This window comes from Gekko japonicus, unplaced genomic scaffold, assembly GCF_001447785.1.
Source record: "Gekko japonicus isolate JY-2015 unplaced genomic scaffold, Gekko_japonicus_V1.1 scaffold19, whole genome shotgun sequence".
Taxonomy (NCBI): Eukaryota; Metazoa; Chordata; class Lepidosauria; order Squamata; family Gekkonidae; genus Gekko; species Gekko japonicus.
Genome location: NW_015164664.1, coordinates 1,374,964 through 1,398,237, shown reverse-complemented (window position 1 = coordinate 1,398,237; position 23,274 = coordinate 1,374,964). Strand labels below are relative to the sequence as shown.

General features: G+C 53.7%; 1 protein-coding gene across 1 annotated transcript in view; it reads left to right on the top strand.

Moving 5' to 3' along the window:
- SHROOM4 (shroom family member 4) overlaps window positions 1–19,882 on the top strand; it is a 33,208-nt gene extending 13,326 nt beyond the window's left edge. The window contains exons 2-12 of the mRNA XM_015408935.1: window positions 182–333; window positions 3,959–4,090; window positions 6,836–9,059; window positions 9,724–9,785; window positions 10,988–11,148; window positions 11,181–11,595; window positions 11,914–12,026; window positions 12,102–12,375; window positions 12,688–12,850; window positions 14,724–14,996; window positions 15,544–19,882. Of these exons, the coding sequence (XP_015264421.1) occupies window positions 182–333; window positions 3,959–4,090; window positions 6,836–9,059; window positions 9,724–9,785; window positions 10,988–11,148; window positions 11,181–11,595; window positions 11,914–12,026; window positions 12,102–12,375; window positions 12,688–12,850; window positions 14,724–14,996; window positions 15,544–15,813 (4,239 nt within the window). The 3' untranslated portion in view covers window positions 15,814–19,882. The remainder of the gene's footprint in view (window positions 1–181; window positions 334–3,958; window positions 4,091–6,835; window positions 9,060–9,723; window positions 9,786–10,987; window positions 11,149–11,180; window positions 11,596–11,913; window positions 12,027–12,101; window positions 12,376–12,687; window positions 12,851–14,723; window positions 14,997–15,543) is intronic.
- The last annotated feature ends 3,392 nt before the right edge of the window (window positions 19,883–23,274 follow it).

The window sequence follows — 23,274 nt, the reverse complement described above, 5'->3', positions numbered from 1 at the left end:
CAGTGCCGTGGAAGCTCAGTGGTTGACCTTGGGCCAGTCTTTTACTCTCAGCCTAACCTACCTCACTGGGTTGTTGTTAGGATAATGTGGATGTTGTTGTATGCTGCTTGGGGTCTCCCTTGGGGAGGAACGTGAGGTGTAAATATCTAAACTAGTAACACTTGGCCTTCTTCCGGTTCAGGTGGAGGATGGCGGGAAGGCAGCCTTGTCGCAGAAGATGCGCCCTGGGGACGAGCTGGTGAACATCAACGGGACCCCCCTGTATGGCTCTCGGCAGGAGGCTCTGATCCTCATTAAGGGCTCCTACCGCACACTCAAGATGATCATCCGGAGGTGAGAGGCTCCAGGCAGCCGGGAGCTGGCTCAGGAGCTGGTAGGCCAGGCTTTAACTAGCCCTTGGAGAGGCCCTCTTGCTCCCCTGTCCCGTCCTGCTATTGTGTCAGTCCTGCTGGGCACTGAAGGTGCAGGGGTGCTTGCTTGGCAGTACTTGAGTTGCCGCAACAAAAGGATGGTCCTCGTGGCTCCCCGCCATACCTTGCCTGTGCCAGCTTTTCCAACCCCTTATCAGACACTGGAACCCTTTGGCTGAAATGCTGCTGCCCTCGTGTGGCAGGAATTAAGATTTGCAGACCTGTTGGAGAGTGTGGAAACACATCTCCCCCCCCCCCACACACCTCCCTCCGTCCACACAAACGCAGACACCTTCGGGAGTAGACTGGAGTTAACAGTAATTTAATAATTTAGGAGCGCCAACACTGTGATTCTTCAACATGTAATAACTGGACAGATCTGAGATATAAATAACATTTCTTTTTATGAGATGGGCTGCCGTTCGTGGGAAAGTGTGCAGACTTTTGCACTTTGCAGAATGTTATTCGGGAGAACAGAAAGTTGAACTAATTCACAGATACAGAGAGCATAATTACAGGAATGCATAGATGCATCTGGATTTTTCCTATGTGGGAGTGATAAGATCTGTTTGGTTTTTTTTAAAGGCATGCTCCAGGGTAGGTGGAAACATCCTACTTCCAATTCTCTGATAGAGGATTGTGTAGTGAAGTTGGTGTGTTTCTGTGAGTTCTTTCTTGGCCCTTCTGTATACAACTTAAAAGTCACAATCTGCCCTTCAGCATGGCCACCTACATTGAGCCAGAGGATCCTGGCCATACACAGCAATCAGACATGCGCGCACACACACTCATGCCGGCCCTTGGAGGCAGGGCAGAGTTGCGTGTCTGGAAAGCTGCAGGGTTCTCTGCTCCAGGCCTTTGGATGCCATTGGTCTCCCTGGCTTTGCTGTCTTCTCCTACCTAACCCTCCCCGGCCCACACATGGACACGCACGCACACCCAGGCTCCTTTAGCCCCAGTCCCATGGCTCCCAGCACAGAGCTGGCAGTGATCTCACCCTTCCTGTGCTCTGTCCCAGCCGCTTCCTGCGTGGGGTGAGTGTTGAGACCGAGCCAGAAGGCGGCTGCAGTTGTTCCGCTAGGCGGACTTCTGGAATTCCCCCTGTCCGTCCAGAGCTTTGGGGGGAGTTTCCCCATTTCAGGGACCCCCTCAGTGTTGGGGGCCAGCAGTACCCCCTCCTGTAGAGCAGCCTGCCTCCTGCTGTAAGTACAGAGTGGCTAGCAGGTGCCGTGCGCTGGGAGCTACTGGGGCCTTTTCTTTCCCAAGCAGGCAATATGGAGTTTCTTTCAGCCTTAGGTCTTGCAGCGGGATGGCTGCTGCTTGCAAAGCCAGGAAGCCCAGTTCCCCTGGGGGGTGGTCTCTGGCCTCCGCTATTACTGCCGTCTGCTCTGTGTGCAGTGTTATCTCCCTGCACATCACTTCCTCACCACTTCCTGGCTGTGAGGGAATGAGAATGGTGTCTGGCTCTGGGAGTGGGGGGGGGGGCAGGAAACCCTTGGCTAGTAAGGAGCCCCTCCCTATCATGCAGGTTCCAGCCCCTCCAAGCTGACTGTTCCCCACAACTTCCAGCTGTCTGTAGGCTGGAGCGCTGGCGTGCTTTCTGTCCTCTAAGCAAATCCCCGCAGGTCTCTTCCACTTCCCAGTGACAGGTGAGTGTAGAGCCCACAGGGGCACAAACCTCTGCCTCCTACCCTGATTGCATCCTTTCCCTTTTAGAAAAGGAGGGGGGATTCTCCTATGCATTTGGCTGTAAACAAAATTGAGCATCACAGGACTGTAGAGATGAGGATCCTTCTGTCCTGTTTAGTAAAAGGGCAGGCACAGATTTTCTCATGCTGTTTGGACTTCTGGAGTTTTGCAGGCACATGCAGGTCCTCTGGGTGCTGCTCAGCTGGTGGATTCCACAAGGCTCCTCAACAGACCTGCCGTGTTCTCTTTTAAGCTGTTCTTTTTCTGCTGAGAGCATTAACCTGTGTGATGCTGGAGTATTGGGTGGTGAAGGGGATGTTGTGTCTACCCTACTGTGATCTGAAAACAGGCTACAGGAGACTCCGTGCCTGGAATGGTTTTGGTCTTTTCAGCACTCTGTAGTTGGGTGACATTGGTGAGGATAGGCCAATGCCTACTCCATGTTGTCCTGTCACTACTGTAACACTGTAGCTAATAGCACAAGCTATGAGCATGGTTCAGGCGGCAGCTCTGCCGTGAGTTCCGTAGGTGTCCTTTCATGAGCCCCTTATGTGGGATGACATATTGTGGTCTGGATTGGACGGACTTGTGGGATTGTAGGTGAATAAGTGTGGCTGTAGAAGGCTGCTAGGAGCTGCAGTGGCTCAAGTGGTTAAGACGCTGAACTGCAGGCTGTGGAAGGTTGGTAGTTCAGCAGTTCGAGACCCGAGTTGCCGCATGACAGAGTGAGATCCCGTCTCTAGTTCCAGCTCCTGCCAACCTAGCAGTTCGAAAGCAAGAAATTGCAGGTAGATAAATAGGTACCACTTCAGTGGGAAGGTAACAGCGTTCCGTGCGCCTTGATGTTTAGTCATGCTGGCCACATGACCACGGAAATGTCTTCGGACACCGCTGGCTCTTCGGCTTTGAAACGGAGATGAGCTCCGCAATCCGAGAGTTGGACTCGACTGGCTTTCGAGCAAGTGAACCTTTACCTTTACTAGCAGGCTGCTGGACTGACTAGATGGCCTTTTGGTATCCCCTTCAGCTCTGTACTTTTAGGAAGCAGCCAACTTGTAAGTCCCAGGTGGCAGTGCAGGTGCATCCTTGCTGAGCCAAGGCCCTGCTTCCTTGTTCTGCTCAGGGCCTATCGCTGTCATGTCTTGATGGGTCCTGTCTTGGGTTCCCTGATTTCTCCTTGTTGCTGCAAGTGCTGCCACTGGGTGAGCAGACTAGCAATCCATTCTCCTTATGGTTGCTTTTAAGTGAACATTAAAATCCTGACTGTTTCACTCACAGCTCTCCAACCCAACATGTCTCTTGGCACCACAGTTGGCACTTTAATATCCAACTGGAATCTTACAAGAACAACAAATGTAAAAAATGCTGGGGGGGGGGGCTTTTATCTGGGCTTCTGGGATGTGGAAGAGATTTCCTTGGGCTTTTGTCTGCAACTAAGAGAGCGACAGCTTCATGGACTTTGAGTGCAACATGCCGTTGCATGAACTGAGGCTCCTGGAGGCTTTTCTGTAAATACATCACCAGTGAACAACCAGACTTGGTCCTACGGGGAAAGGGAACATCTTTGGCTGCAGTTCACAGGGCAGTAAGGGCAAGGTGCCATGGGCTGGAGATGAGGCAACAGGAGAGTTTGGGTGGGAAAAGGCGCTGAAGAGAGCTGGCACTGGTTGCGGGGCACAGAGCTGGTCCCTTCCAGGGAGCCCAGTATGCAGCCGTTAGTGGGGGGAAATCCAAGATCCCTGCCTTCCATTAGCTCCTCATTAGTCTTCCCTGTTATGTGTGTGTGTGTGTGTGTGTGTGAGTGAGTCTTAGTGTGCCTTCCTTCCAGTAATGTCCTTTCCATTCTTGCCACTGGGCAGGAGGAACGTGCCCGTCATCAGGCCTCACTCATGGCACCTGGCCAAGCTGTCCGAGGTCCGGACTGAGACTGCCGCCATGCACTTTCCTGCAGATGCCTTCAGCCTCTCCTGGCACTCGGGATGTGACACCAGGTGAGTGGGCAGCGGAGAAGGGCTGTTGCGCTTGTGCGTTCTCCTCTTAGGAGCAGTATTCTTAGGAACAGCGGGGGCTGGAGAAGGGTGGGTACGTTCAGGAGAATGAATCGGCACCCAGAAGCCCAGACTGTTTGGTCCCCGATTCCCTTGATGGCCAGAGTCATTCATGGCTGGTACCAGCCCCCCCTCCCAGTGTGTCTTCTTTCATTTAAGTGCAGAGATGTGGCAGGGTGGCTGGCTGGCCATCTGGGCCTCTCTTTCTCTGGATTTGTACCCCTGGGCTATCTTGGAGAGCTGCTTTTTTTGCTGGATTCTGCAGCAAGCCAGAGCTGGGGGGGCTCTGTGGTTGTTCTTCCACCCTCAGAGGCCATGGGTTAGACTGTGCCGCTGAGTAGCTTCAGCGCTGCGTTTCCTAGCTTGCTGGGAGGGGGGGTGGCTGCCTAACCCTTCCGCGCTCTCGCTCGGCAGTTCCTGTCAGCCTTGCCCTTGTCTGGGAACTCAGAGCTGGGTGTGGACCGGGCTGCTGGGCTTCAGGCTGCTCCGCGACACAGATGGGTCTAGCCTGGGAGCTTCGGCGGGGCTGGCCTGCCCCATTCCCTCTCAGAGCTCTGGCTGGCCCCGGGCAAAACCGTCGCTGCTCTGCGAGCTGGGTGTGGGGCACGGGCTCGAGCTGGCTCCCCTTGGCAGCCGCTTGTTTTGGGCTGAGCTTTCTCTCATCTCCTGTCAGGAAGGGAGGTGGCTTGGGAGCTGCTCTGGCTGCCAGAAAGGGAGGTAATGAATTCCAGATCTCTTGCCCAAGTGAAAAGAGCTGGAGCTGCCAATTCTGGATGGCTGGCGGGTGTGGCGGGCATGCTCAGTGCACACTTCCCTGTCCTGAAAGGGCTCTTAGGGTGCTTGGGATTGGCTCCTGCCCGGCTGGATTCTGAAAAGAGGCAGGGGCCCTTTCAAGAAGGGGCGCGTGGGGGAGAAGATGCCTTGGAAAGGAGGACAGTCAGAGATCCCCCGCAGGGCACAACAACATGATGCTTTATAGGGAATGGTTGGGACCATGGGCCATAGGGAGGCGTGATACAGGGCAGGGGTCTCCAGCAGGTAGCTCACAAGCGCCTAGTAGCTAGCCAACCGCTGCAGAGTAGCTCATGCATTCCCTAGAAGACTGGCAAAAGATCTAGGTTTCTGTTTTTTAAAAAGCTTTAAATCTGGTAGGATTTTTCTCCATGCTGCTTAACTGTTAGCTTCATTTCTTTTGCTTTTCCTAGTCCGTGTTCTGTTTCTAGGACAGAACAAAACCTGGTACCCTGCAGGGTGTAGGAGGGGAGCAGCTTGGGATTTTTCCCCTTTTCTCTGAAGTAGCTCTCATTAATGAAGTTGTTGGTGGCCCTCATCCAGAGCCTTTAAGGAGCTGCTGTGTGACTCAGGAGTGTCTGGATACATCTGGACATTCTGCAGTTAGGAGTGTCTTGAAGGAGGATCCTTTGGTAGAGCTGGAGTTATCTCCTTGTAGTGAATGGCGCAAGCTCTTTGCTTTCCGTCCAGAATTACTGTAGTTATCCTTTTTGGCTGCTCATTCTTCATTGTCAGTCGAAGGTCTCCCTGTGACCAAAGTGACCCCGCATTGCCCCTCCCATGCAGCTGTGTCCAACTTTTAGCACCCATTAGGCCACCTGTAAACATAGCACCCACCTGCGGTCCCCTGGGGCAACTCAAGTTGTTTCAGGGTGGAATCCCAGGAGGAGGTCATTCGCTCCCTGTATCATAGCCGCTGGCATTGCGTTATGAAATGCTGTCGCAGGCCAGCCAATAGGAGCCCTGGAACTGAATGCTAAAGTAACATGCTTGTAAAATCTGGGAGGATTTTTTGGGATCCAAGCCTACCTGTGAAGCTAGTGTAGTTGTCAGTGCCTTAGGGGCTCATGCACCCACCAAGCTGAAGCTAAGTAGGTCCACGCAAGGTCCCTGGGAATCCTCATAGACACCCTTGAAATTCTGTGATGGTAGAAAGGTGGGTTAGAAATAGAATTTGGTAATAATTCGGCACATGGCAGAGTTGAGAGCAGTGATTTGTCCAGCAGCCCCTCCCCCAAGGCCTGTCCCCACTTGCTTATCTGAGACTAGGGTGTCATCCCAGCAGAATCCCCACCCTGTGGCCGTTTGTGTCAGGCTGTGCTGTTCAGTAAAGTGCTTCGTCTCCATGGGGCAGGGAAGCAATCAGCTGCTCCCTCGTGGCGTTTGGAACCGTCCTGTTTATTGGGCAGTTGAGTGCCTCCTCACTACTGGATGCCAGCATTGCTTGTGGCTCTTTTCCTGCCGCCTGTTGTCCCGGGAACACAGGGGTCGATGTGAACATCTTCTCAGTCAGGCCACAGGGGAAACTGCAGCAAAGGCCTGGCCAGAGGTGAACGGGGGAGGCAGAGGCAGGAGCGGCACAACCGAACTTGTCAATACGATGCTGCCGTATACCAGGCCAGACCACTGAGCCATCCGAGTTCACTGTCTCCTGAAAGGTGGCTGCTCTCCAGGGCCTTTCCCCAAAAGGTCATTTTAAATGGGGATGTTAAACATGAGCTGGGTTGCTGAGCAGCCTCCTGGCGCCTGACCACCTTAAGGGAGGCAAAGGGGTAGGAAGGGAGGCAAAGGGGTAGTAAGCCAGACTGCAGAGTGACCTGAGGAAGCCGGGACAGGATCCGGCCCATCTGTGCCGAGCGTTCTTAAGCCTGTCTCTCCTCTTCCCCTCCCTTGCAGCGACCTACCTTTGCCGTGGAACCCGCTGTCCCGCCACTGCAGCACCGACAAGAGCAGCTCCCTTGGGAGCATGGAGAGTCTGGACCAGCCAGGCCAGACCTACTACGAGGGCAGCCTCTCCCCCATCGACCAGGCCATGTACCAGAACAAGCGCGACTCTGCCTACAGCTCCTTCTCCGCCAGCTCCAACGCCTCTGATTCTGCTTTGAGACCCGAGGAGAACAGCTCCACCGAATACGTCCAGCAAGGCCAGCTGCTGGAGCCCCGCTACCTGCAGACTGGCAGTGACGGCAGCGAGACCACCGGGACAGTGAGCCTGCCTTTCCCGGCTAGCCAGCTCAGCCCCAGCACAAGGCCAGCCTCCTGCACTCAGGAAGGTCCCTTCCCCGGCTCTGCCAAAGCCTTCGCCCCTCCCCAGCCCCCGGTGAGGCAGGACAGCCTGCGGGCTTGCAACCCCTCGCCAGCCAGCACAGAGACGCAGGGGGCCTCGCCCCAGGCCGATTCTCTGCACCCGAAAGGCAGGTGGACCTCGGACATTTCTCTCTCTGTGCACAGCAGAGGCCCTGAAGGGACCGGCGGGCAGTTGGCCTCCGCAAGCCACACCAAAGAATCTCTGCCCACGGACCAGTACTATCTGCTGAGCTCCCACGCGGAGGGACACCCGCCCATGGAGAGAGGAGCGCAGAGCATGGAGTCGCTCTTGAATGAGGAGGGTGGAGTTGCCCCTCCGGAAGAGCCTGCCCAGCGCATGGACAGCAAAGAAAGCGAGGCTGATCTGGGTGGGCGTAGCCACCTCTCTCCCTTTCCTTGGAAGGACTGTTGGTCAGGACACCTGGCTCACCGGCACAGTGCCCCCGAGCAACTGCTGGCTGCCCAGTTGCAGGCTCTGAAGGTAGCCCATAGCCCGGAGGGACCTCATTGGACTGTTTCTCCGCTGCACGTGGAGAGCAAGAGCCCCAGAACTCAGGAGTCATGGCAGACGCAGGGCCCCGGCCGCCAGAGCCCTCCGGGTCAAGCACAAGACCCGGATCTTAGCCCAGTGTCAGGGGAAGGGTCTTGGACCCCCGAGAGCTGCCACACAGTTCAAGAGAGGCCCAGGAGTGCTTCAGTGGAGCTGCCCTCATCCCCGTCGATGCAGCCTTCTGGCCCCGAGGCTGTCCCCAGTATGGATGCTTTGACAGTGCAAGGGGGACAAGACGGAGATGGGAGCCGGCCCGCCACAAGGAAGGGAGGCTCGGCTCAGCACCGCTCAGCCCAGATGCGCCGGCGCAGTGACCGTTTCGCCACCAACCTGCGCAACGAGATCCAGTGGCGCAAGGCCCAGCTCCAGAAAGCCAAAGGCTCTGTCATGCTCCTGTGTGGAGAGGAGCCGGTGCAAGAGACCGAGGAGCCCCCCGACAGCCCCACTGCTCCCGCCCCTGTTCCTCCAGCCTTCCACGCAGAAAGCAGGCCACACCGAACGGCCGGCCCCAAGCGCTGGGGCTCTGAGCTGAGTGTGCTGCGGGGAGACGTTGCTCCCCAGAGCCCCAGCTGGGTGCCTCCAGAGCCCAAGTGGGAGGCCCCCTTGCCGGAGCCTGAGAAGACCATGGCAGCTCTGCCGTTGCCGTCTGGGGGAAGGGGTCGCTGGCGGTGGTCTCCGGAGCACAAATTGCAGCCCCACTCTCCGAGCCCCCAGGGGCCAGAGCTGGGCTCACCGTCGCGGCCTCCGGAGGAATCTGGCCTCCTGCCTTTTGCCGACAGGCGGAAGTTCTTTGAGGAGACGAGTAAGGCGCCAGCCTCTGCCCACGTAGCCTCCCGCCACGGCAGGCCTGGCGGTTTGCGTCCCAGAGGGGTGGAGCAGAACGCTTTCCAGCCCGTGAGTTCTGAGCACAGGGACCAGCGCCGGCACTCCATGGACCATTCCTACGGCCCTCCATCCTCGCCTCCCGTCTACCCGGAGTTCCGGCCAGAGGTGTCTGGGTTTTACAAGCCACTGGCCCGGCACAGGGACTGTGAATGCTGGCGGTCCCTTCCCTGTGCTTGTGCGACCCGAGAGGCCTGTGCCTACTGCTGTGGGGAAAGGTGCCCCACCTTGCTTCAGAGGAACATGCCGGTGCCATCCAGCCACTGTACCCACCACTGCCACCCTCGCCCCTGGGCCCGCTGCACTGACTGCTGTTGCCCAGCTCAGCACAAGCTCTTGGAGGAAGGGGGTCCCTGGCAAGCCAGGAAGACCTACCCGCCGGTAAGAGGGGCGTCGCTCAGGATGCCGTGGCGACGGTTTGCATGTACGAGGTCGCTTGGCTCAGTTTATAGCAGGGCTGGGGGAGGCCGCAGCTGGCCAGAGTGGGTGGGGCTATTGGGCTAACCTGATGTAAGGGAAGCAGAGAACTCTAACGGAGGACGGGATCTGTTTATGGCCAAGGACAGAACATTCCCCAAGGAGACAGGTGGGTTTTAATCATCACGTGTGGCTTGCAAGCTTCCTGGAGCGTCTGGTTTTGCTTTGGTTTTAGACATGGAATGGCCGGACCCTTTTGTGTGGGAAGGTGAGCCCCAGAGTTGGGGCAGGGGTATTTGCACATCCAGCAGCTCTCCCTCTGTCTGCAAGCACAGCACAGCTAGCTCAGGGCTTCCCCTTGTCTGTGAGATTCCCTTCCTTTGCAAAGGGGTGGGTGTCACCTTCGCCCCACACCTCCCAGCTCACTTGTGGCCACACGAGCCCCAGTTCCCTTAGATGTGGAGAATCAAGCAGGCCAGGAGCAAAGCTGGGCCCCTTCCAGTGAGGAAGGGCAGGGCTGCCCCTCCTGGGCTGCCCGGCACCATCGCCATCACCCAGGCTGAAAGGCAGCCTGCAGGAAGAACTGTGCCCTGTTGCATCCCCTTCACCTTTGGGTCCTTCTTTCCAGGAATTTCCCGTGGATGATTGGGAGCCTCCGGCAATGAACAGAAAGAACAGCCAGTCGATGAGGTAAGGGGCAGGGCAAGAAACACTGGGCCTTGGGGCGGCAGGGAATCCCCTTGCCTGCCACAGATGTTGGCAGGGTACGGGTGGGGTGCTCCTGCCTGCTGAATCCGCACCCAACACCACAGAGTGCTTTCCAGCATTGGCCTCTGTACCAATGGCCACGTGGCCTGCATGAGGCTTCGGGCAGGAGCAGTCCACGGAAGGGATTCTTGCAGGCCAGGGGATAGTGAAAGCGTTCCTTCCCACCCCCGTTGAGCTTTGTGTTTGCCATAGCTGAGCTCCTGGGAGGGTCGGGATGCAGTTCAGTTTACGGATAAATACTGCTTCTTTGTGGCTCCTGGTGCTTCAGCCCCGGGTGTTTGCACCAGCTGAGGCCAATGGGGACCGTTCTTGGGATGCCGAGAGCCACCCACAAACTCCTCCTGCTGGGCTGGGAACATAATGGGTGAATGGAGTGAGCACAGCCAGGAATGCAAAACGGCAATCTGGTGTGTCTGCGCTGGGCAGAGGGAGAGCTATCTATACAGCCTCCTCTTGACGCAGAAGGCATTTCCCATGGCTATACCAAACCATGAGGGAGCATAACTGAAGGGGGGGGGTTGAAGGGGGGGGCGGATCAGTAGAGCCAGACTTTGTTAGTACATGCAGGAGATCCCCATAGGCAGAAGATCATCTGCCCGTGAGCCTGTCCTTGTAGGAGCCGGTTGAAGCCTGCGCAGGGAGAGGAGCAAAGGTGCTCCCCCTCCCTTCCCCACCCCCACACAGCAGACATTCAGAAGATTTTTTTTTCCTCGTCACTCTTGCCAGACGTTATTGTGATGTTGCTGCTGCGGGTTGACAACTGCCCCTTTGTAGTTGAGTTGTTTTGCTCAGCCGGACTCGTGACCAGAGGTCTCCTACAGCCGTTCATTCTTCTTGGAGAGACAGCAGCCACATTGCAGGGCGAGCCAGAGTCGCGCTTAGCTCCCGGCTGGAACTAATGAGCGGGCATCCTTCGCGGAGCTGGCTTTCGACTTGGGTAGGGGGGGATCTTTGCCAAAGTGAATTGAGCTAATTGAGGAGTCCAGTCGCCGCAGCCAAACTTCAGGAGAGGGGTGAGTGGGAGTCCTTTGCTGCGTGCCTTGCGCAGCGCCAGGTGCTGCCTTAACTGGAGAGTCCCGGTGCGTGTGGCTGCTCTGTAAACTGTGTCCTGACCTTTCTTCCAGCGAGCTGGCGCAACAGAAGATGGGCTTTGTGCGGGTCGGCCACTTCTGGCCCTGCTCGGAAAACGTTGAGCCAGAGTGGGCTCCTTTCTGTCGGGCTTTGTCCACTCACAGCCTCTCTTGGGACCGTGAAAGGCCAGGCCAAGCTGTGGAGAGCCAGGCCTGTGAGGAGAAAGCCATCTGTGGGGAGAGCCAGGCGGCGCTTCCAGAAGACAGAGGCAAGAGGCCCCGCTGGCCAAGCTGGAGGAGTTGCCTTTCACGGCCAGAAAGAAGGGCCCGCCCCCTCCACGCCCCCCACCCCCAAAGTGGGAGAAGTACCACCCACGCCGTGCCTCCCACCACCAGCTGCTTCCCACTGAGGCCGGCCTGTCAGCAGTCCCGGAAGACCCTCGCGCCTCCAGCCAGATCAGCACAGACGTGGCCAGGCAGCGGTCTCAGAGCCTCCCCCTGGAGCAACTCTGGGGTGATGCGGCCCAGGAGCCCCAGCCCAGGCCTCGGGGATCTGCCTTGCCCAGGGAGCACGGCGACCCACACTGCTACTGCCGTGGCTCGCCACGTGGGACTCCAGAGTGGCCGACCCCAGACCTGAGCGGCGAGAGTGACTCCTCCAGGCAAGTGCCGAGGACTTTGCGCCCTGTCGCTCGAGCTCCAGGGAAGGGCAAGGGGGAAGGGTGGCAGGAATGTCTAGCTGGGCAGAGTTGGGGAAATCAGTGCCAGGTATCTTCTCATATGTTGTTATCCTGTATCTTGAAACGGGAAGACTGTGCCCCTCTTCAAGGAGGTTCAGCCTGAACTATACTGTGGCCATATCAAAAGTTTCTGATTGAAACCTAAAAACTGGGAGAGGGGAGCCGGCAATACCCCTACTTGTGAAGATGCCATGTCGTCGGTCTGTTTCTAACCGGTGCCTGGCTGGTTTTGTGTTAAAGGCCGGCAAGTTCCCTGGCAGAGGAAGAAAAACCTGAGCCCTTGTGGAATAAGGAGCAGAACGCAGTGTCTAGCAGAGGCCCAGAACTGCCGCAGGCCAGCCCCGCCAGTCTGAGTGAGTCCCGTTTGGTCTTGGGCATGCCAGGTCCTTGATGTCCTTTCTGCTGACTTACACCATGTCTCCACACAGGCGCCAGAGAGTCCGAGTCTGCGCAAGAGGGTGCTGGAGAAGAGAGCTGCCATCCAGGCACGGCAAGCCCAGCACCACCCTTCCGCCTCAACTCGGAGGAGCTGATGAGGGACGTGGCAGGCAGGGACCGCTCCCTGGCTGGTGTGCTAAATCCGGCCTCGGGACTGGTGACAGCGGCCGAGGTGATGAGTGACCTCTTCTCCCCCAGCGAGTGCGACATGTGGAAGGGGCAGGACTGGCAACCACAGGCGGCTGGCAAGGGACTCCCCGAGAGGTAGGAACAGTTCGGCAAGCCGAGATTTGGAGATGGAAGCACCCGATTTGTTGGGAACGGAAGGAACGGGGGTTGCTGGGGAAGTAGGAAGCCGAGACCTACCTGTGGAGCTGCTTTGTGCCTCATGGGGCTGACATCAGTCTTCCCTCATAGCTAAAACCATGGGCCTAGAGTTCCCCTTATGGTGTCCCATAAACCCAGGGCTTTGTTCAGCCTTTTGCCACTCACAGCTCCCTCCCGCCTGGGCTTGGGTCATGTGGCCCCTTGTGCTCATGTGGGGTTGAGGTTCCATAACGCTCTCTGTTGGTGCAGGCATCCGGCTCAGCCCGCATCCCCAACCTCAGGGGGCACCTCCTGTTCAGCCTATTACAACCTGTCATCAGGAAAGGCCGAGCTGCTGAACAAGATGAAGGAGCTGCCGGGAGCCAGTGCGGAGGAGGAGGAGGAGCCAGACCACGATCTGGCCCGGAAGAAGGTGAGAGGCCTTGCTCTTGTCCGGAGAGTAAAACAAAAAAAAAGAGGGGAAACCAGCGTACATGAAAAGGTACAAAGCACAGAAAAACCGCTGACTGAAATCACTAAAGGTGAACAAAAAATATATATAAAAATAATGATTTTAATAGCAAGTTCAATAACACAGTAACCATACAGCTAGATAAAGCCAAGATGTTCAGTGTGTCTCACTCCTGTTGTATTGTAATTCCATAGTCATATAGTTCCTTGAAAATCCATATGGTTTATGGATTTCAAGATTATATGGATCTTCAAGGAACTGTATGAGTCCACTCCATGATGAATGTATCTCAAGTTGGACTACGGAATTACAATACAACAGGAGTGAGACACATTGAAACTTTCGGGGCTTTATTTCTCTGCACTATTTTTTCTTGTAAGAACACCTTGGCTTTATCTAGTTATTGTGTTATTGAACTTGGTATTAAAATAATTATTTTTATACATTTTTGTTCACCTTTAGAGATTTCAGCCAGCAGTTTTTTGTGCTTTGTACCTTGTCCAGAGAGTGTCAGAGATCATTAGCTCCTGTAGCCCCAGGGAGTCTGGAGGGAGATGCCGCCACGAGAGTCCAGCGGAGAAAGCAGCCCCTAGTTTTGCTGGCCTGCAGCTCCAACTCTAGCACTTCATGCCACAACAGGCTCATTCACACCAGTTTGCTCCACTCCTGCTAGTCAGAGAGGGAAGCAAAATGCACGCAGAGCTCTGGAAGTTCTGCTTTCCTCCCTTTCTCCCCAGACTCCTGGGATGTATCCAAGCTTTGCCCCCCACATTTTGAAGCCTGTCTTGTTGCAGCCATGAGGGCTAGTAACGTGCTGTGTTTGAACACTGCTCGAAAGCTGGGCACTCTTGGGACGTTGACTTCCGAGCCTGTTTCCTGCAGCTTCCCTCTGTACTCCCAGCCTTTTTGTGTGGGCCCTGCCGAGCCAAGCAGAAGAACATTTGCCTGGGTTGGGGGGAGAGGGATGCTGGCTTCCCTGGTGCATGAAAACCTTTCATTAAATCTTGCTGGAGTTAGCCTGGTGGATTTAAGCCTCTTGGGTCCCTTTTTCTGCCATTTGCGTTGCTAATGTACTTTTGCTTCCTGGCACCTTTTTTGCAGCTTCTGGCTGAGTGTGAAATGCCCACATCTGTCCCACTTGGGGAGGGGGTCTCTAAGGGGACTGTCTAGCTCTAAAGACCAAGGCACTTGCTGTGTTCACTGTGTGCATGAGAGAGTGAGAGCGAGGGAAACCAGAAGATGCTGGTTGGTGTTACAACAAAATGTGCATCATAAAAGTTAAGCTTTTTAGGTGGGAAGAGAGTAGAGCAGATTTTAAGGCCCCCAAAGGTATTCACCAAGAGTCAAACTTAAGTTAACATCCCCTGCCTAAAACTTCACCTCCCACATTTCAGATTTACAATATTACTATCTACAGAGTCTTCTCCAGCCTCCAAGCTGGATCTGATGTTCGATCTCAGCCTGAAGGAGAGCCTTGTGTATATCCAAAGCTTGCTTTGTTCCTTCAGTTTTTCACCAACACAAATTTATCTGATTAAATAGTGCTAGAGCAGGTGAGATACTGAGGGCCAGCCTGCACTGCACATTCAGATTATTTTGAAAACACTTGATTGTCGTGTCCTGCAGTCCCCAGAAAAACTTGGGACATGTCCCTTGGAGAGAGGGTATTGAGAGCTCTTTGACAGAGACCCCAAGCAATTACAGAACTTCAGCTCTCGTGGTACCTTGGTCGGTAGCCAAAGGCTAAACCAAGTTCAAAACAATTTTCACCCCTTGATATGCTGCCACAGCTTCCTTCTAATGGCACCTTGGCTGTGATCTCTTGCTTTCCCAGGTGCAGCTGATCGAGAGCATCAGCCGGAAGCTGGCGGTGCTGCAGGAGGCCCAGCGGGGCTTGCAGGATGACATTAATGCCAACATAGTCCTGGGCAAAGAAGTGGAGAGTCACGTCAAGGTGGTCTGCAAGCCCCACGAATTTGAGAAGTTCCGCCTCTTCATCGGAGACCTGGACAAAGTGGTCAACCTGCTCCTCTCGCTGTCAGGGCGACTGGCCAGGGTGGAGAATGCCCTTGGCAGCCTGGACTCTGATGCCCCAGAGGAGGAAAAGGTATGCAGTGGGTAGGGAGGGTGCAGTTATGGGACTTGGCACTGTTCCAGTGGGAGCTTGTAAAGCCAAGAGGAAGACACACCTGCCAGCTGGTCCCCTTGTACGGAAGAGCATCCTGTTAGCAGACTGGTCTCTTTTTCCTACGGTCTCTTTATCCCGACCTCCTGTGCTTCTGAGCCAAATCAGAACAAATATTTATGCAAATGTACTTATAATCTTTGGGATTATGCATGGAGGGCTTCAGGATTCTGCTGTTTTGATGCCGAACTTGGGTTACCCAACAGCACAGGGGGAGAGGAGTTGAGGAACCATCTGCCAGTGTGTAGCAGGGAAAGGGTGAGCTGAAATGCCTGATGCCGTGGTTGGGGGGGGAGCAGGCTAGCCTGCCTAGAATCCTGTTCTCTGTTGGCTTCTCAGACAGCCCCTTACTTTTGCCTCTGACTACTGCGAGGGAGGGGGAAATTCTTGCACTTCGGCTGCCAACAAAAGTCCTGCTCCATACCGGCACTTACCTGTCCTCTCCTGTCTCTCTTCCCCTCCTTACAAGCTGGCTCTACTGGAGAAGAAGCGGCAGCTGACAACCCAGCTGGAGGATGCCAAGGAGCTGCAGGAGCATGTTGCTCAGCGGGAGCGTGTGTTCTTTGCCAGCGTGTCGCGCTGCCTGCCCAGCGAGCAGCTGCAGGACTACCAGCATTTTGTGCGCATGAAGTCAGGACTCGCTATCCAGCAGCGGCAGCTGGACGACAAGATCAAGCTAGGCGAGGAACAGCTCCGCTGCCTGCGAGAGAGCTTGCGCCGGGTGCCCCGGGACTGTTAGCGGAGCCCTGCTTGGTGGCCACCAGGAGGGGGTTTATCGGGAGGAACAGCCTGGGCCTCCCACGTGCCAAAGAAGTCCCCCTTGGAGAGGTGCCAGCTGCCCTGCCTGTCATGGACCGTTTGCCATCTGCTGCCTTCTCGCTCTCAGGATAATCATCTTTGCCAAAGACTCTGCCATGCCAGATAACTGCATCGCCTTCTTCCATGGCTGGGGGGAAGGAAGGGCTCACCAAAGTGCTCTTCGCCAGGACGCAGGCTGTGTGGCTGGGATGGATTCTTGCAGCAGCTCAGGAACAGGATGGTGGGATTCCTGGAGCCACACTGGAATGGCGATCATGAGACAGTTCAAGCTTCCTCCGCCTCCTTCCCAGTCTTCTGTAGGGGGCAAGCTGCGCCAGGAGAACCAGCAGCCTTCTGCTCCAGTGGTATCTGCTGCATTGCCAAGCAGAGGACGAAGGCAGCCTGTGAGCAATGGCTGTGGGACCCCTCTCCTCATCTCACGTGCCAGACAACACTTGGAGCATTCTGTTTCTCTTGTTCCAATCATATTTATTTTCCTACCTAACCGGTTTCTTTAAAAAAGGAAAAGAATCAAGAGTGGAATCGTGTTAGGTGGCAGGGATAGTGACAGGACCTGTCTGCTGTGGGCACAGAGGCCGTTCCTTTCAGGTGCCAGCAGTTAGTCCTTCCAGCCTTCATCCCAAGCTTATACTGCCAGCAGCAACCGGGACCCTAATCCCTTGGCCTAGAAGGGTTTTGTCCTAACCTGGGGGAACAGGTCTGTTCAGGTAGAAGCTCTGTGGGATTTAAACCCGGTGCAGAACCCATGAGCTTCTTTTCCATTTAGCCAGCGGGGCCTTTCATAGTGCCTTGATCCAAAGCAGCTCTCCTAAGTCCAGGAAGGGGAAAAAGCCTTTCCAGCTCCTGTTCCTGGCTGAGCCAACTTTTCCCATCAGAGTCTGAAGCAAGGGTAGCACTCCGGGCCTTCTCAGCCGGTTACTCATTTCCCATATTTCCATCTAGGGGTGAAGTTTAAAGACTGTCTGTACGTCAGTCAATCCATCCTGTGAAGGCTGCACATGTCCCTCTTACTGCCTGTGAATGCAAAGGGGAGATGGAGCCCCCAGTCGCCATGTAACACGGAGAAAGGCTCTTGTGCTTTGCAGATCCCGTGAGCTAGAGTCTGGGGTAATCCTGGCCCCAGAAGCCAAGCCACTTCCTTACCATGCTGATAAAGCTGTGCTGGGGAGCAGTATTTGCTGCTGTGCCAACTGTGGGTCTGTGCCCTCCTCTCCCTTGCCAAGAACGTGTGGCTGGATCCCAGAAAGCTCCTTCTGGGTTTGAGGTTAGGGGTCTTGGAGCACAGTGACCTTTGGTCAGGGGCTCTTGGAACTGTTGGGTGTCTCCATGCAGGAGGCAGCCAGGTACAGTATTGTGTCTGCATTAGCCTCCTTGTGCCTTAATGTACCTTTGGGTACAATCCACATTTGTTGGCCCCTTTCACTGTCCACTGTTAGTTCTCACGGCAAACTCAGCCGCCATGTTTCACGGAGGTGCTGAGGATGGAAAGGGATCCAGCCTCCCTTTCCCCATGTTTCTGGAGGAATTGATCTTTCCCAACATGGAAGCCTCTTTGCAGAGGACGTTCTGGGTTCACTCTGGGGTCTGAGGAGTTAATAGGACTTGTCGTCCCCCCCCCCCTTCCTGTGGCCGAAGGAATGTGCTGGTCTCCTGCCACAGAAATTCCACCCCAACATCCTCTTCCTTTCCATTGTCTTTGAAACAATGTTGGGAGGCCAGGCTCCTCACTCTAGCCCCTTGGGTGCTCTGCTGCCCTCAGCCTGCTCTCTGGCTGCAAATTCTCCTGCCGGCAATCAGAAAGGGGAGGCCGTTCCCCTCAGCTGGCACAGTCAGGAGCTACCCACACTTTTTAACCTCGGGGTTGCTTTCTCAGTAGAACCTGTGCTGTTGAGGAGGTGGCTTTGTTGTATACAACAGAGACCCCTTGGTGGAAAAATAGCACTTAACACTTGGAAAGGCCTGCAAGTTAGGGCTTTCTGGTTTGCAGCAAAGGAAATTGTGTTTTCAAATCCTCCCGTTAAAGGACTCCTACACTTACCCTAGTGAGACATTCCTCTTCTTCTCCCGACCCACCATTTGTTTGTCTGCACAGCAGCTGGGCTTCAGCTAGATTAGATGCAAATAGCATGGGGGGTTAACCCTCCCTAACTGTTTTCCAAATGCAAATCTTATTCTTCCCTGGAGCTGCTCTTTGCCCTGTGGAGGGGGGAGCCATAAAGGTGTGTCCTCAGCCAAGCCTTTCAACACGTCTGTCTAGAGATCTTTTGTTAACTTTGCGTAGACAAGCGTCAAAACTGTCTAGACAAACTTGGCTGCATTTGGCTCAAAGGTAGAAAGTGAGTTTGAATAAAAACAGCCATCCAGGACCTCCTTTGCACAACTGCAGTTCTGAACAACCCAGAGACTGCAGAGATGGCAGCACTCTTCAGCCCAGGGCAAGGCAGGGGCAGTAGGCAGGTCTGGAATACCTTCCATCCCCTGCCCTACTGGAGGGGGATGTTTCCCTAATGGTTAGAGTCTGATCTGTGTGCGGCTGAGCACAGTTGAGGGGGCACAGCACGATGGTTTGTTTTCTAGCAGCAGCCATTCCAGAATCCCCTTTGCAACTGAAGACTCCCTTTCCAGGCCTGCCTTTGCTCCAAACACAGGCAGGCAGCCCTGGTTGTTTGCTTTATCCACCCCACCTCTCTTATTCAGGGCTCTTGTCACTGTCCTTTGACTTTCTAATCTGGGTTTTCCTCCACCCCAAGTTGTTTATATGTTTTGCACAGAAGACTATTCCAGATGTTCACAATCCCACAGGGAAGATTGAACTTCTCTTCCTTCGACCTGACCTGACCTTTAAGAAAACTTTAATGTCACATTTTGAACAGCACTTAGACACCCAACCCTGGCTTTTGGCCCCTGTGCGGCACTGCAGGTTTCTCTTGGCATCTGCAGTTGCTGCTGTTCCCTGGCTCACTCACAGCTATACTCTCTGCTGCTTACATGCCTGGAAACAAGCGCCAAAGCTCTCAGCGGATGGGGCAGACTGCCCCATTTCCCAGCCCCGTGGATCTGGCCAGAAGCTGCTGTCCCCCTAACCCAGAGCCCAGCTTTCGTCCTCTTGCTGCCACCCAAAAGCAGTCTCCTGGATTTAGGCATGAGGCTGTGTGGCTTCCCCACTGGTCTGCTCAGACTCTAGATTAGGGTGTGCCCGCTTTTTATCTCCCTCCTTTACATAGTGGGGTTTGAGTTTGTCATCTGGTGCAGCCGGGCGTGAGCTGAGGCTTCCTCTGACCTCTGCTGCACCACTTCCTCCACCAGAAGCCCTGGCCATCATCGGCTGAGATGGAGCTCTTGTGGGAAAGGGCCACAGGCCCCCTGTAAGCCGTAGCCATGGCTGTACCGCTCCACCACCATTCGTGCAGCCATTGAGTCTCTTCCCCCAAGCCAGAATACAAACTAGGTAAGGCAGTGCTTCTGTGTGGTTGACCAAGTTCAAGTAGTTGGTAGAGTGTGTAAATTTTCATGCAACAGGGTTCTTCCTCAGGTGGGGGTAAAAGCAGTTCGGGAACTTGGAGGTGTGCATACTTTAGATCACCCGCTTCTCTCTTTTGGGGGCTGCCAAGAGGAGATGGGTTTCACCTCCTCCTCGTATATGAAGGGATCGGACCCAGGCTTCCTCCCCACTCGTACACCTGTCTTGCCCTGCCAGGGCAGGCTTCCTCTTCTTGCCTAGGCCAGCTTTTCCTCTGCACAGGGAGAGTCCAAGCGCCAGCTCTGTATGTTGCTATGTTATTAAATGCATGTATTGCCGGGTGTAATTTTGTGCTTCCTACACACTAAAGAAATCAATGGTTGCTGTCCAGCGTTTCCACAGCAAGGCCTTTTCCAGTAGCGTTTCTGAAGGTGTCTCTCGCCAGTCAACTGTTCTGTTTTGGCACCACCTCTAGCAGCTCACGCCTTGGGCGTGGGTGCCGTTGTAGGGAGGGAGGGGAAAGGGGCAGAGTCACTCACATTAAATGGTGCTAATGACGATAAGCTTCTGGAGTCCTGTGTGGTGATTTTCCACCGGAGCAACGGTTTGCAGCCTCTTTTAGCTGCGGGGAACGGTAGGAGAGCCACGTCTGAGATCTCTAAGGCATGATGGGCACGAGGCTTGGGTTGCAGCCGACCACTGGCCTTTCTCCCCCAGAGAGGATGGTCCCCCACTTGTACCTTGGAGCTTAATCCCAAACACCAGCAGCACCTTTGCTGGTGCTCTACAGGAGACAGAGTTGGCACAAAAATAAACAGTTGGCATCCCAAGTAAACTTTTGGCATCCTAAAGGCTAATGCAATTTTATTCCCACTTAGCCTTTTAGGGGCCCGAGCCTGTTTTGCCAGGTGCACGTAGTGGATCCCCATTACCTTCCATATGAGTGTTTCTCTGCTTTGGCTTCCACACTGAAGTGCCTTTTTTCGTTGGAGCATCCTCGTGATGTTGTGGTCTAATTGTGTTTGAGCTGTCTCTTCCTTGTCCACAGTATGCTTTCCCAAACCTGCTTTTCACCATTCCCTTTGATAAAACACAGTTCATGCATGTTGTCGCATGTTCTGGATAGCAACGTGAACGTTTCCAAAGGTCGTACCTCCCATTAGCACCATTTTTTTCCTTCCATCAACCCCTTGTGACTCTCATTCACCCCCCCTGCACACACACCCCGTATAATTGCCATAGTGCTATAACATAGCAATTACTGATTTTCCTTAAGCCCTTAAAAGGCCCTTTGGAAGCACAATGGGAAAAAAGACAGGGAAGATGGTGGCTTACGAAAAAAGAGCACAGAAAACTCCTGTGTGGAAGCTCTGTTGTCACAGTCCATGTATCTGCATTTGTAGTGACAGTGAATACAAAACAAGAGAATCTTCACCCTCTGGGTGCAGCTAGGGAGATGCTTCTAGGTGAGGTCATGAAGGGAAAAAAGTTTGTATGTTTAATGCATTATCTTGTGAAAATCTTTCACATGCATCTGATGAAGTAGATTCTAGCCCATGAAAGCTGCCTTTAAGGTGCCACAAGACTCTTATTTTAGTTTTGCCCCTATAGACTTCTCTAGAGTTGGCGCAGGTTCTGTGGAGTTCCTTGTGGATGAAATTGCTTGATCAACGGTGTTCCTTGTAAGGAAAAGGCTGTTAGCTTTGCCTGCTGTTTTAGCCACTAGAGGGCCCTGCAACACAGCCACAATCCTAACCAGGGAAGCGATGGCAGAAGCAGAAGGGTGAATTCTGAGGACCTCCTTTTTTTTCAGATGATGGCTGCAATTATTGTGCGATAGCCCGGTCCTTTGAAGCTTTCAATAGGAGGGTGACTCACGGTGCCAAAACCTTTTTTAAGGCTCCTGCTTGATTTGATCTGGTTTTATAGCCCTGCAAATGGAATAGTTGTTAGTGACCCATTTAAGAGATTGTGGAGCACACGGCCATTTTTTTACAGCCCTGGATTTAGCTAGACCTGGACTGGTTGGGGGGTAATCCTAACATGCAATGATTTCCGCCTGAATTAGCCTGTCTCAAGAGCAACTTCCTCAGGCTTACAGACTCAAGAATGGCAGAGAAATTAGGACTGTGTGGCATTTGCTGTTTGGGTAATCTGCATAAGACTGCAGGGATGGCAGATAATGCTAATTTAGCAAATAGGTGCATTTAATTAGTGTTTAATCAAGTCCATAAACTGCAAATATGACTAACCTTTTAAGCGGGACTAAAGGTAAAGGTTCCCTTGCTCGAAAGCCAGTCAAATCCAACTCTAGAGTTGCGGTGCTCATCTCTGTTTCAAAGCCGAAGAGCCAGCGCTGTCCAAAGAAGTTTCTGTGGTCATGTGGCCGGCATGACTAAACACCAAGGTACACAGAACGCTGTTACCTTCCCACTGAAGTGGTACCTATTTATCTACTTGCAATTTCTTGCTTTCAAGCTGCTAGGTTGGCAGGAGCTGGAACTAGAGACGGTAGCTCACTCTGTCATGCGGCAACTCGGGTCTCAAACTGCTGAACTACTGACCTTCCACAGCCTGCAGTTCAGCATCTTAACCACTTGAGCCACCGCAGTTCCTGTCTCTTAATGGCTATGTAAAGGGAAGCTCAAGAGTTGTCCCTGGAATGAATGTAGCTTTTCAAGCCCTGAAATGAGAGAAACAGCAGGGCTGATAGTGACTGGCTGAAAAAGTATTGAATGTTCTTTTACATATGTATGTACATATTCAGTCTCTCCCCTTTGAGAGAAGAGCATAAATAATTTTGCAAACTGCCTTCAGAAGGAGGGAAGAAAAAACACACATGCTTCAGATGAATAGGAGTACTGAAAGCACGTTTGAGCTTTTGGAGAGTGTTGTAATTATTGGTTACACATTTATTTATTCTCCTTCCTTCATAGAGTTCCCACACACATGATGACCACATAAGGTAGCTAAGTTGAACAATTATGGGGGGGGGGGTCCTTTCAAAATGCACACAGCCATTCAAAAAACCCTCCTTCCAGGCTGTTTTTGGGTTTTCCCGTCTGCACTATTGGTAATACTTGCAAAAGCCCTGAACGGCCAGTCACTGTTGTTTTCTTAAGAATGTGTTAGGGAGCATCTGGCTAGTGCATTCATGTTCAAGGCCACATTTGAACCTACCTTACAATCTAAGCTTATTTCAAAGGGGAAGAGGGCAGTTCTCATTTGCAGTGATGGAACCCCATCCTGGGTTTTGTTGCTAGAGTGTCCCTCGGAGTAAGGAAGCAATCTTGAGAAGCAAGTACAGTTCTACTCTTGACAGCTAGCAGTAGTGAGATGAATGACTGGCATTGCCCCAGTCAGCTATCCCCATGTGGCTCCAGAAACCACCCAGCAGTGAAAATCCTTATAACTCATGAACACATGAGCAACAGTGACTGACAAGCTTGGAGTGAGCAAAGACACAAATGATGCACCAGGCTTGGTGACTGTGCCACAATGGTTAAAGCTGCCTGAAGTTAAGGCCACCTGGTGGGCCTGTTTTAAAGTGGTCTGATAAGGTACACGCATTTGGCTTCCTTCCTTTTTTTGTAAAGCACATACTCAGGTTGATGCATTCAAAGTACGGTTGGACTATGGTGTGTATGGGGGGGATCCCCCTGCCCATTAATGGGCAAACACTATGTTTCTATAGAAGGTGCTACCCATCAGGAAGCCAAAGAGGTCCTAGCTCCTTAGAAGCTGACAGGTACTCCTGCTCTCCATTCTTCTTTATCACAGACCACCCTCTCCCCCCCCAGTGGAAAATAATGTGTCTGAATATCAAAGGCAAACAAAATAGCCACCCAAATCCATCTCACATCCACATGGATATTAACTGGTGCAGTCTGAGAGCAGCATTAACCCATTATTGCCTGCCTT